The 14324-nt window shown below is 35.4% G+C and overlaps 2 protein-coding genes across 4 annotated transcripts; both read right to left on the bottom strand.

The window, feature by feature from the left end:
* Positions 1–1005: 1005 nt before the first annotated feature.
* LOC100245826 (bifunctional aspartate aminotransferase and glutamate/aspartate-prephenate aminotransferase) lies at positions 1006–7269 on the bottom strand. Of its 3 annotated transcripts, none has more exons than XM_019221300.2 (11): positions 6802–7269; positions 5051–5151; positions 4714–4951; positions 4503–4596; positions 4306–4409; positions 3055–3303; positions 2841–2954; positions 2600–2683; positions 1606–1776; positions 1362–1475; positions 1006–1253 (listed from the first exon to the last, which is right to left on the bottom strand). In XM_019221300.2, exons 1-11 carry the CDS (start codon positions 6874–6876, stop codon positions 1113–1115), a joined length of 1485 nt encoding a protein of 494 aa, XP_019076845.1. In that variant the 5' UTR covers positions 6877–7269; the 3' UTR covers positions 1006–1112. The 3 variants fall into 3 exon arrangements, with proteins under 3 accessions (XP_019076845.1, XP_010652828.1, XP_002277000.2); XM_010654526.3 differs by lacking the exon at positions 5051–5151 and having other exon boundaries at positions 6802–6865; positions 6979–7095; XM_002276964.4 differs by lacking the exon at positions 5051–5151.
* Positions 7270–11697: 4428 nt separating this feature from the next.
* Positions 11698–13036, bottom strand: LOC100264688 (uncharacterized). Its single transcript, XM_002281484.4, has one exon. It carries the CDS (start codon positions 12936–12938, stop codon positions 11817–11819), a length of 1122 nt encoding a protein of 373 aa, XP_002281520.1. The 5' UTR covers positions 12939–13036; the 3' UTR covers positions 11698–11816.
* Positions 13037–14324: the final 1288 nt, after the last annotated feature.

The following is a 14324-nucleotide window of genomic DNA, read 5'->3' on the forward strand; positions in this document are numbered from 1 at the left end:
GGAGTCTCTACATATATAGCATCAAGAACTTTCTCCCCTATTCGACGTGGAACACCACAATTACAATATCCAAACTCCAATCAAGATTTTTTATTTTTTTTTTAATTTCCTTCTACGCCATTGCCATTCCTATATCTCAATCCCTAGGCAGCTTTTGCACTGGGCTTTTATCGTTTGCAGCTCCCCAAGGCTATAAAAGTAGTTGTGTCCTTGCTAGGAAGCTTCTAAGGGGAGTTCCCACTTCCTAGGGATACCGACAAGTGAGGTTGGAGCCGATCCCCTCTATCCCACCCTATTTAATTTTTTTATTTTTAACTTTTAAAAAAAAAATTAATTACACTTTATAAATAAATAAAACATTCTAATTTTTATAACTTATTTTATTGAAAAGTAACATTTTAATTATTTTATATTCATTAAAAATAAAGAATTTTTAAATTTTTAAATAAAATTACTTTTTAAAATTAATTAATATATATAATCAAGACATGACAAAACAAGATAAGACAATATTCGAACCTATATCAAATTTAATAAAAAATTCTTAAACTCGTACCTAACCTATTTATTTTAAGTTTAAACCTATTGCATTAGACGAAAAGGTACTCATCACCATCCCTAAGGGTTCCTGAAGGAAAAACAAAAAGGCTTGCCAACAATCTAATTTGGTACATATCCAAAAAGTATGACCAATCAAATTGCATGTTGTGTATATTTTGAACCCATTGCAATCCACCTTAGTTTCGCTACTTATATTTGATCTTACTGTTTCTACTCCCATCCAATGGTTTATAATTTATCATGCACTCTCAACAATCACAAAGTTTGATGGGTACCTCTTTGGTCTCTTCCAAACCAAAAGAAAGAAGGCAACACTATTCAGAATCTAAACATGTAGAGAATTTGATCAGGCTTAATAATAAAATTTGCAGAAACATTCATGAATTGCAGCCTCACTATGATTTCAGTACGAAGTAATCCTGATCGAAAACAAATGGATAGAACTGAGGGAAGCTTGCATTTTTATTTAAATAAATAGTACAGAAAACACATTTTGGGATCCCAAAAGAAGAGCAACAGCCACAAAGGTTTGAAATAGTTGCTACCTAAAATTAGACAGGGACAGGAGGCCAAAGAGGAACAACTGCTTTCTTAATTCTCTCCACGGCTGCATGTAGGGTGGAGAGGGATGCAGCATAGGATATGCGAATGCACTTGTCGTCTCCAAATGCATCCCCTGGGACAAGGGCAACCTGCAACCAACATCCATAACCTAATTACTAACTAGTGCTGATGTGCCTCCTAATGAATTAATCAACCATTGTTTCTCTCTTTCTGTTTTTTGTTTTCCATGAGCTTACCTGGGCCTGGTCCAGCAGATATCGGCAGAGGGACTCTGAATTCTCAATTATACCAAAACCTTCAGCCTCTGCCCCATAGTAAGAGCTGAAGTCAAGAAAGAGGTAAAAAGCTCCCTGCAAATGAGAAAGTACAGAGGATTAGAAGTTTGGGATAATAGTGGGAGCAGAAGTACAAGTGTGAACAGCAAAGCAAGCTGATAATTGGGGTATGTTACTCTTAAGACTAAACAAAAAGAGCTGGTACCTGGGGCTCTGATATCTTGACACCCTCCAGTTCTCCAAAGCTTTTAACCAAGAAATCTCGCCGTTCCCTGAATGCTTTTACCATTGTGGAAACAGCTTCCCCACCAGCATAGCCCATTCCCAATGCAGCAACTGCTGCTTTCTGAGATATGCTACTGGCACCTGAAGTGAACTGGAAGAACACAACATAGGAATCAGAAAGACCTAGCCATTTAAAGTGCAAGGACATGGTTTGAGGTGTCCATCCACTATTGAAATGAGCATGTCGAAATATCCAATTGCAGTAGAAGTTAATATAAATTGATTTTTCTCCATATGATTTAAAAGAGAAAAAATGAAAGAATCATCACAAAAATAAATCAACAAGTCATATCAACCCACAAAATGAGTCACCCACAGTTTCAGCACATTAAAAACAATGCTGGAGTTAAATCTTAAATTTCTATTTATTTCACCAGTCATCTACCCCCTTCTGTTCCTCACTCCCACGAAATCCACTTTCAGAACCTCAATGATGAGCCCTAAAAGTACAACCATCCACAGATAACACATATTTATGAGGTTCAGAATTGCTAATTGTGTTGATATCCCCTTATAAATGGCATGTACATGGAAAAGACCCAACCACACCCCCCCCCTCTTTTCAATTTAACTACTGCATCCAGACTACAAGACTTGTTTCAGACACACTTATAATTTTATGAACACTTGATAGATTAAATTCTCAATACAATCCACTTTAATCAACACAAAAAATGCAAGCAGAGCATAGAACAATATTTCATATTCAGAAACATATAGAGTGAACACATAGACAAAATATTTATCCAGCGATCACAATAGACATGGCTGGTAAACCGTACGTGTATGTTCAATTCAATTCACGATCCACCTAGCATCGCTTGTGACGTGATGCCTTAATGAGGGACACAAGATGCATGCTGAATAGAGCTTTCCCATTGGAAAGTGATAGGTGTGGTATAGATGTAATATACCTGACTCTGAATCTTTCCACATGCAGCAACAAAGTGTTTAGGACCAGCAAGATACCCAAGCCGCCAGCCAGTCATTGCGAAGGCCTACAAATTAGCCACCCTATAAATGTCAATCCACAAGATGAGGCCAACACTTGACACGTATCACTCATGAATATATGAAAGATTGAAAGTAGAACTATCCAAAAAGGAGAATATGAAATCTATGTCACAAGGAAATACTTGAATGAATATAACTAACCTTAGAAAACCCATTGACTGTCAAAGTCCTCTCCCACATGCCTGGCAAAGCTGCAAAGCTTGTATGAGTTGCTGGTGCATAAATAATATGTTCATATATTTCATCAGACAAAACCTGAATATGACAGAAAAAAGAAATTTTAGGTAATGTCAGCTGAGTTTGGCATGTTCAAGTGCAGATCTCACTGTTGAGGTTCAAGTTCATTCATTCTTACCAGAAGCCTGGGGTGCCTTGCTACAATCTGAGCAATCTCTTCAAGCAGTTTCCTGGAGTAAACTGATCCGGTTGGGTTGGATGGAGAACATAGAATCAGCAATCTTGACTTTTCAGTGAGTTTGGACTCAAGAAACTTTGGATCTAGGAGAAAATTTTCAGAGATAAGTGTTGGAAGAATGACAGGTGTTGCATCTGCCAGTCTTGCCATTTCTGGGTAACTCACCCAGAATGGAGCTGGAATTATAACCTGAAGAACAAAGGCTAGTCAATAAATGAGAACCATATTTGCAGATAAAAAGAATCCAGACAATAGCACAACTAGTAGCCCCTAATCTATATTGCCAAGAACATGACTTTGGTGAGTATGCATAAGATTTTCCTTCAAAAAATATCGACTTAAAAAAAAAAGACAGAAGAAGAAAAAAAGGTAGAAACGTGCCAATATGCAAGTTTTGACACATGGAGGAGGGCTAATGGACTTCAAATTGCCATCATGCTGGCAATTTAAGTGAATGGCCTGAACAGATTGTGGATAGCAATGTCAGCAAAACATCAGCAAATTGAGTCATTGGTTTTTGCCACAGTTTGTTTCACATATAAAGTAGGCATCTCTTAGAACTGATACCTGTATGAAATGCAGTTCAGAGATGAATTACAGCAGGCCATGTTTCCAACAGATGTAGATTGGGAGGGACAAAATTCCCATATGCTAACATCTTTCTTGACACGTGCTAACAGGATAATTTATTTTGCTATTAGTGCATGTTCGTGTATTTTATTGTGTTAAGGTACAGGCAGGGTAGGTGCAGATGATTACTATCACTTGCAAAATTTACAAATCACCAGCTCTCTATGATTTAACTAACACATTGGATTTTGTTCATACCAAATTAAATAGAGCATAAAGTCCCGATGGCACAATGATACCACAACTACTTTTTGTCATGACTCCACAAGTTGTAAATTTCAATCAAACAGAAGATGATCTAGTAGATAAACAGTTTGATAGCTTTATTTATTTATTTATTTATTGGAAGGAAAATGGTAGCTTTATGGACTTATAATTTTGTCTAATTAAAGTCAGAGCTGAACAATGGAAGAGGAAAGGTATTCACTACACAACATCCAAATGAAGGTACTTCGTAGTTCAGCCCAATAAACTCAGATAGGAAAGAGCCAAAAGAATAGTTGAGCAGACTAACAGCATTTTTAAATCTAATGATGATTATGAAGGTATGAGCTACTTCACCTCATCTCCTGGGGAGCAAACTGCAAGCACTGCTTGAAGAATAGACTGTTTGGCTCCATTACTAACCAAAATCTCATCAGGTGTATATGAGAGCCCATTTTCCTCTGTCAAAATAGTAGTAACCGTTAGAACCATTATCTCTGCATTTCAGAATAGATAATTAATAGATAGAAACACCCCACATATAGCAAACTAACCCTTCAACTTATGACAAATTGCTGAACGGACTTCCAAAGTACCCGCATTTGGAGTGTACCTTGTGTAACCTTCACGAATTGCATTTATCCCAGCCTAACATTTTCAAAAATATCAGAAGAGAAGAACAGATAGTATCAGTGGTGTAAGTATAGGTAAACACATTAGCCACAGACCAAAAGAGATTAAATTGAAAAAGGTCAAAAAGAAAACCTCAGCTATCACAGCTGGAGTATCAAAATCAGGTTCTCCAGCTGCTAATCGTATAACAGGGACTCCAGCTTGTACAAGAGCAGTTGCTTGGTCAGTAATAGCTACTGTTTTAGAAGGCTTTACAGAATTTACTCTGGGACTCAGTGAGATATCAACCTCCATTTTCTCAGATGTGCCCCCTGCCCTTACTATAACATCTAATCTAGATGACTGTACTTGTCTTGTAGACTCCAAGGATCTATCAGCACAGATATGAATCAGAAAGCAATAGGTGTTCCAAAACATAGAAAGGAGAAAACAGAAAATATAATATTTAGGGTCAATGGCTTGGTGGCACCTGCAGTTGCCCTTGAGGCCTGGCCAAGTAGCAAAATGTTGGGAAGGGGATATGGGAAGTTCCAGGTTCAAATCCCAACAGGGAGGGCAAAACAATGTTACCTATGTAGGACATGTAGCAGCACTTAAACTAAGGCCAAATCTTCAAATAGAACCAGGGGTAAGCTAATCAATTACAAATGAAAAGCAATTGACATTTCAACATGACCACAGTAATTTCAAGCAACCAGGAAGTTAGATATATTGTTATAGATCAAGGCACAAAAGTGTAAAGGTATTAATTGAACCCTCTGCCACCATTTATTATGCTCTTGTAAAGTCCTTTTAAGAAGCAAGAAAAGTAGTGTTTCTTTTTTGCCTTCCTTAAAAGCAAGAATTGAAAGTTTGTATTGTTAAACAGTATCAAAAATGATATTTGACCGAGAAAAACATGAAAGTAGGTGCAAGAGTGGAATTAGCAACATTAACAATGGTGGTGGTGGAAAAGGCAATAGCAGCGGTGGGAAGTGCTGGAAAATTAAGTGTGGTGGCAACTGTGAGCAATGGCAGTTAAGGTAGAAAAGACAATTGAAGCGATAATGCTGAAAAAAAGATTGTTATGGTTGTCCTGCAATCCCAAAAGGATGGTGGCAGACCAGTTTTGGGTTGAATGCCTATAATTCCTGTAGCGTAGTGATGAGTCTAGCAACAACTATGGTGGTTTGTTGGCGAAGGTCCATAAAATATAAAGGCAATCAAATTTTTTGCTCTCAACATAAAACGCTTCTTATTTCATTCAAAAGAAAGCAAAAAATAAAGCTCTCATAATGCATTCCAAACCCAAGTTCCCATCTTCTATTACTTCTTGCTTCACCATTTTTCCAAAGTTCTTGCTTCCAAAGCTGAGAAAAGAACTTCCAAGATGCTAAGAAGGAACCAGGAAGTGCCTAATTTCCTCACATTAAACCAAGAACAGTCCCCCAATTTCAATATCCAAAAAGTCAGAACTCTTTTTGCTTTTGAAAATCAGGAAAAAAAAAATGACATAAATGCCTGCTTTTGAAGAACTACTTTCAAAAAAGGCAATTTTGAAAATGGGTATGGTTTAGGTAACATTAAAAATTATAATACACGATAGGGTTTTTCTATTTTCCGTACCACAACAAAAAGTGCTCCCAATCGAGTGGTCACAATTCCAAAGGAAATGAGTTCGCAAATCTCATTCTCTCATTTCCTTGTACTTGGTTGCATTCATTTGTACTTGAATCTCTTTTTTTCTATTTTTTGTTTTTAAATTTGTTGGGCTAGATTAATGCTTGTTGTGGATTCGAAAGGAATGAAAATATTTCTGAAAAAATCATTTTCATTTCTACTGCCAAAACGCGTTTTAAACACCATATCTTAAAAGAAATGTGATGCCAAACAAATAGTAAAAACAAAACAGGTTCATTCAAACCCTATGCGCCACATAAAGGATCATTACAAAAAAAAATGAATTTAACAGCAAATTCATAGTTTCCAGAAAGCAAACAAACAAGACTCATCTAAAGCTCCGTTGTGCTGTTGAAAACGAGAGGGAAACGAGAATTGATAACTTCAAAATTTTGAGCCCTTGGGTTCACGAAGTATCGATCACCCTTTCCCTCTTTCATTTTCCTCCAGTTTCTCAGCAACCAAACAGACCATAACGTTAGAATTAAAGAAACTTCAAAGAAAGGAATGAGAAAAGTAAATTGAAATGAAGGGAAGCAGGAAGAAAAAAAACAGACTTACTTGAGACTGTGAAAACGAGAGGGAAAAGAGACGGATCTGAAGCACTCCGATCCTATAGATTGATCTGCGAAGCATAGGCGAGTGGGTTTAGGGGTGAAAGTAGTGAAAGAGGAGGCTGCCATCGATGTTTGGTGAATCGGATTCGAAGTTTCCAATGAAGCAGCCAACTATAGTTACCTTATAATATAGTGAGGGAGTGTTTCACAAGATGAGCGGGGTTGGTGGAGACCAGGGTTGTTGGAGGAGGCTGCTCTCCTTTGGTCCCCTTTCAAGACAGGAAGGTAGTGGGTCCTTTCATCATCCGACTTACCCTTTCAGCGCTGTCTCCCTTATAGTCTGAATTATGTTTCATTTTGAGTTTTTTATTAGGATAGAAAATGGTGAAAATATAAAATAAAATTATTTTTACAATATACATGTGTGATGGTATGAGAGATATTATTAAAAATGATAGTATTATTATTTTTGTATGATACTTGTTTGTGATATTATTATTATATTAGATTTATTTATTTTTTGTTATATTTTTTATTTAAAATAATTTATTAATCCCACATAATGACCCCTAGAGGATTCAAACTGATAACCATTGAAGAGCAAACCTAACACGGAACCAACTTAGCTACCCTCATAGTTATAATCTAATAAATAATATTCTATTTCACATATATATAAGATCACATTTTAAATTAATAATTCTTTGATATTTATAATATTCATATTCATCTTATATGATTTTATTCCCTATTTCACTTTCAATATTTTTTAAAATAATTTTCCCTTAAAAATTAAGAAAAAAAAACGATAGAATAATGTTTTCACTTTTTCTATTTTTATATATGTTTTCATATCCTAATTTATGTTTTCTTTGAAAACAAAAACTGAAAAAAAATGTAAACTTCTATTTAGTAATGATTTTAAGAATGATTTTTTAATCTAAAAATTATTTTTTAAAAAATATTAGGTATTTGATAAAATTTAAAAAATATTTCTAAAAATTTGAAAACTAAACACTTAAAAAATATTAGGTGTTTGATTTTTCGATTCTTCTAAAAATACAAACACTCCCAGACGTACTCTACATTTAGTGTTGATCTTTTTATATTTAAAAAAAAAAAATTGTAACTTTTATGTAAAATATAACAATACTTCAAAAAAAAAAATATCAATCTTGTCTTGTGTCTTTTAAAATTTAAAGTAGTAAAAAAAATTTAGTATGTTATTTTTTTTAATCAGTTTCAATCACTTTTTTCTTAAAATAAGCCTCCGAAATTCGTCCATTTTCTATTTTTAAAAGCATGAAATAACATGAGAAGAATGTCCAGACCACAACGTAGCCTATCTATGTTTTCCCCCTTTTTTAATTCTCTCTATGGGGTTGATGTTAATGTGCTGAAACACAAGGTTTCTAGATGTGATATGGTATAATATACTTCGAGTAGGTGTACCTACCTCCCCAAGGCGTCTCTCACTGACAGGGGATTATGCAAAACGATGACGTTCGGCTGAGGCAAAATGTTTTTATAACCCACCTTACCATCAGGATTGGCATGGGAGATGGGTGCTCGAGACTTTCAGATATCCCACCAAAGTACTTGTCTGATTGCCCCTCTCTTGCCAAACTTCTCTCGACTGATGTTTGAGGTTTTAGCAGCAAAAGATTTAGTCATGCCTAACTGGGTGGCACCTTTGGCACCCAGCTAAATGTGGTAATTGCAGTCTTTGAACAAATCTTTCAGATATATTATATTACTCGGTTAGATTTCTTGCTATGTTTCTTTCACATTTTTATTTTTCTGCAAAAGCCGAATATTTTCCTGCACGCCATACTATAAAATCATCAATGTCTAAGCGGAGGCATACTACAGAATTAGAACAGAAACATGCTATAAAGAATTGGAATGGAAAACTTATTTAGAGCCCCTCAATTTGAAGTAGAGGGTTGCGTAACCTGTAAAGTGAATATGTACGCATGGGTCCCCATTGCTGGAAGCTGCAGACAGTTCAAATAAGATGCTTCCAGGTTCCTCTACAGTCTAATTCATGATCTCCTTATTAACAAAATAGACTAAGAGTTCATTTGATAGTAATTCTAAAAAATGTTTTTAATATTTTTAATACTTGAAAATTTTTATCATTTAAGTGTTAGAAATACTAAAAATGTTTTCTAGAATTACTCCCAAACGAACTTTTAAAGTGTGTTTGACAGTAATTCAAGAAAACATTTCTACATTTTTTAACACTTGAATGATAAAAATTTTCAAATATTAAAAATGTTAAAAACGTTTTCTAAAATTACTATCAAACAGGCTCTAAATAATTGACACCGCATCGCATTCTTTGTAGAAGCCTCTCTGCTTCCTTCATCAAAATACCAACAAAAAGGGGATTAGAGTAGAAGCTTACTCGCATAGCTGAGGCATCACATTTGATTGGGGTGCATTGTCTGTTTAAGCCCCCTTCAGCTGTTCTGCCTTGGCCTCCACCATAACAGAAACTTTCTGTGTTCAAAAGCTGCAATCACAAAACAATTGGAGATTTTTCTTTGCACTCCTATGGTTTTCTTTAGGTTACAAGATTAATCCTCAAGACCCAACCCACCGTATCACTCCCTACCCTAACCTATCAATGGATTGGAGAGTCACCATCCATCCACTTTGTAATGTTAAAGCACCTAACATCCTTATCAGGCTCTGTACAGCGATGTTAATGTCTGGTATAGCTGGTAATCACATATTGCAACATTCTGGTCGGCTTCACTTTCATGCTTAGCTTATAATTATTATAAGCTGCTATCAAGACTCTGATGACTTGATCCAAATTGAGCCACCATGCTAGAAACCCATGGTTAAAAAGTTCAGTGGTTTTCTATTATTGAATCTCCCGAATCCGTAAGGCACAGCTAAACATTTTTTTTTTTTTGATACACAAACAAGAATATATAAAAGACATCAATCAAAGAGCGGGTGTTGCACCCCAAGTACAGGGGAGGTATACAAAGGATGCCAAAACAACAAACAAACCACCTCAAACATGCACACAAAACACTGTCCCACTAACTAAACTGATAAATAAAATCTAACAAGAAAAGAGGTCCATCTTGAATATGTTGGCAAGTCCATTGGAATAGGGCGCAGATAAGAGTGTCCTTTAGCACTTGATCTCACCATTGAATTCCATCAAAGTATCTTCAGTTCCTCTTTTGCCAAAGAATCCAAAACAAGCAAAGAAGGTTTGTCCTCTAAATCTCTTTCTATTTTTGCTAACAAAACTCTCATGTCATCCTTTTAGCAAATCTTTCACAGAAAAAATGGCCTAAAAAAGGGCCAAATAGAGAAAATAAAAAATGCCAAAGACCCCTTGACTTTTCACAATGGATTAGCATATGATTAATTGGTTTTGTTGAACTCATATATAAACACTATGATACCTGGATCCTCCAATCTGACCTAACTTAGCTATCTCGATATGACATGACAAGGGTGTGGATATGGGATCGTTATCAAATATTCGAATTTTACTTCGAGTGTGATTATTTGATTTTTTTATTGATATCCTTTTATTTTTTCAACTTTCTTAGTAATTATATTATAGAAAAAGAAGAGTTGGCCGAAAAGTAAATTTTTGTGAGAATAATTAGCAATATGAGAAAAAAAAAAAAAAAAAAGGGGGGGCGGGGGGGATTAGAGGGAAAATATGAGAGCTTTTTAAAAGGATATCTTCATTTTCAATTTATTTTTAATTGATTTTTCTTTCATTATGTCATGTCCTGGTAACCATATCCCCTTTTCTGGATCCTTTTTAGCCAAGTCCTTGTATCCTAATTTGAGTTGTGTAAGAGGCACATACCCAAATCCAACATTCATACCTGGACCCATGCAACATAGCATAAATAACAATCATTAGCCAACAGTCAACCTCTTCTCTTAAGTTGATCTAGGGTTGGTAAGCTTTCCCATACAGCCTCCTAAGCAAAAAAAAAAAAAAGCTCACTTTGAAAGACACCCAAAAGCCCCACACTACCTTTGAGGAAAAAGACACTCCACCCGATTCTAGGGAAGAATAGAAAGATTTAAACAACAAGTTCCCGCTCTTGCTAGCCTTCCAAATCAGCTTATCTGCGTCCTCACTGCACTTCCCAAGCACTTGAAGCCTCATAAGCAACTCTTTGATTCTATGTAACTCCCAATCTTGAAACTATCTCGTTCCAAACAACCTGCCCGCTTAAGACCTCCCAAGTAGTCATCACCCAAGCCTCTCTATCAGATGCACAACTAAACATAAAAGATTAATGATAGAACAAATTTTGTCAAGCACTTCAGTCACTTGCATTAATGCATATCACTCACAAGGCCTGAATTCACACAACTCAGGATTGTCTATATAAATCATTCACCATTCATCTCTACCAATGTCCAAAGCCTCCTAAATCATATGCCTACATGTCAATTCTCACCAACTCAGTCCACATCTTTTTTAGCCTTCCTCCTTTGGTCCTTCCTCTCTTCTTTCTTACACCCTTTGTCTGAATCAAATCAGGCCACAGGACCCTTATAGGAAATACTTATAACGAGTTCACAACCTTTTCAAAACTTTAGGCTGACGGATAAGGACAGACATTCAATAATTGAAATAAAAATGTGCAGAGGCAAGAATTTAAGATGTATACCAAGAAGTTTAGGCTCACTATGTATAACATGTTAGAATTTCATGATTTCAAGATGCAATTAGGAAACTAGTAGTATAATCTAAGGTGGCAAATTGCCAGTCCATAATGACAAAATTGAATCCTAGTTAGATACCAAACTCATCCCATACAACAAAAATGAGTCATTCAGACTAAAGATTAAACTGAAATATGAACATCATCTCCATCAAATCATATATATCCAAATCTCTCATCTCAAAACCATCAATTATTAGTTATTACCAGAGAAACAGATTTGACAATGTATAAAACATGTAGATAAATCAAGCCCAAAAAGGAAGGGTGCCAATTCTGAAGAAAGAATACCTCATATTCGAGTACAAGATGAATCAAAATCATCAGGAGCAACTCGAGCAATCCAATTGCTCAGCGTCCTCTTAATATCAGAATGATTAACATAGGCCAACTCATACATGCTACACAAATTAACCACAAGAGTCTCATTCAGAGCTACTGTAGGAACCCTTTCGAGGGCATTCTCCAACACCTTGATCGAATCCGATAAGTCCCTCAAATACATCAAGCACAGAGCTTTGTTATTGATAGCCACAACATCCGAACCATCCCTCTCAATGCACTCCTCGTACTCCCTCACTGCAGACACATAATCTTTTCCCACTAAGTAAACCAGCGCCTTATTCCGATTCACAAGGTTCTTGAACTCAATTTCGCTCAATGAACCTAATCTCTCTTCCTTACCCATCTTCTCTACCAGTTCGAACGACGCCTTCGCCCCCTCCAAATCCCCAATCTGCAGCTGAATGCAGCCGAGCTTCGACACCAGCGCCGGATCATCGCGACATCTGCCGCTCAGTAACTGCCTGATCAAACTCACACACACACCAAATTCCTTGTGACTCAAATGGTGCCCGATTATCGAATTCACCACAAAAACCTCCCTCCTCTTCCACACATCCGCAGAAACCCCCAGCCCCCTCGACCCTTTCTCATCCACCCTCGTCCGCGCAAAATCGAGCAGCGTATACAACCGATCTAGGGTTTCCTGGCGCTTCCCCAATTTCAACGGAATCTCGGCATGGATCCACCGGAGAGCGAACGGAATCATGGAACCAGACCGGCCGGGGTACACATCAGGGTGTGATTCGTACTGGTAGATGGAGTGATCGAGATCCTCCAGCGATGCCAGCTCCTCCGAAACGTCGCCGTATCGACGGAGCTTGATGAGAGCCAGGACGTTGTAGGAGAAATAGCATAGGTGTTCGTGGGGCTTTTGGAGGAGAGAGAGCTTGCGGGCGCGAGAGACCTTGTCGAGAATGGAACGCCATGAGCCTCGAGTGGCGAGCTCTTGGAGAGACGAGAGCTCGTAGCAGAGGTCGTTGAGGGAGCCGAACGGGCTCGACAGTGGGTCGCTGGCGATAAAGCCATCAGCGGCCGGAGTTGAATCCTCCGACGGGGCATCAGTGGCCATGTTTCGTGAATTGAAGAATGGCTCGACTCAGCTTCACTGCTGTGGGAATAGCTTGCGACGATCAGATCCGGCTGCTTTTAATTATTATTATTCTTTTTTACTTATGAATTTATTTTTCAAAATATGTTTTATACATTAATCACTCCTAAATTTGTTTAATATGATATAAAATTTTAAAATTTACCTAATAATATCTTAGGCTTATAAATGGCTGGTTTCAAGCCCAATTCAACCCAAATTGAGTAATAACTAAAGTGATAGTTAATATTTTATTTTTTTATTTTTAGTTTTACCGTTTTTTAAGTCTTTAATTATATATTTAATTTTTATTTATTGATCTCAAACCAATTCTCATAGTAAAATAAATTATCTATTGATAAAACTGTCATTTCAAAAAATAATTATTTAAATTATGATATATATATATATATATTTAAATAGAGAAAGATAAATCTAGTTTATAAAATTTAACGTTCTTTTTGCTATAAATATATATATTTTTTTTAAAGTTAAACCCATTTTTCCCTTTGAATTAAATACACCTAATCATCGTTTATTTGAAATTCCATAAAATATTTTTTTTTTCATTTTTCATTTGTTATTTTTATTAATCTATTCTTTAATTTAAAATAGGAAAAATATTTAATAAAATAAAAAATCAAACCAATTATTAAAACGAAAAAGTTATGATTTACTATTCAATGGTTGAACGATAATAGAACCCATAACATCATAAATATATAATTTATATATTATTAAATTAAAAATAATTTTAAAATTTTAAAATATACATATAAATAAATTAAAAATCAATAATATTTATTTTTTATCTTTTATATTATCAAATTAAATAATGCATAAGTATAAATGTATTAATATACTAAATTTCATTAAATGAGATATGTATAATATTTTAAGTGGATATATTAAAAATCAAAGAAAATCCAATTATTTAATTTTAGCTAATTTTATAATTTTTAAAAATATTATATTATTGTTATTCAATATTTTAAATTTTTATTTTAGAAAAGAAATATATTGTTTTTTGTTTGCCTTAAAAGCATCAAAACATGTGTAGCCGGGTGATGCCCCATACCACTTTCTGAGCGCTTTTCAAAATTATTCAATAAAAACTGAAGAAAAAACTATATCTCTTAATCAAAATTTAGAAAGTCTTCAATTATTGAGTCAAAACACTATTAATCATCAGAGGAAGAAATTTAACTATATTCATATAGGATTAGTTCAAGTTGCCATAAAACCTTTGTTTCATTTAGGTTTAGATATTCTTATTTTTGTTTGTTTAAGAGACGCTAGGTCAACAAGATTTACTGATTCCGTCCTTAGTACGATTGATTCAAACCTTGCCAATGGTCTCGTTTATTT

Source organism: Vitis vinifera, chromosome 7, assembly GCF_030704535.1.
Source record: "Vitis vinifera cultivar Pinot Noir 40024 chromosome 7, ASM3070453v1".
In the NCBI taxonomy this organism is placed as follows: Eukaryota; Viridiplantae; Streptophyta; class Magnoliopsida; order Vitales; family Vitaceae; genus Vitis; species Vitis vinifera.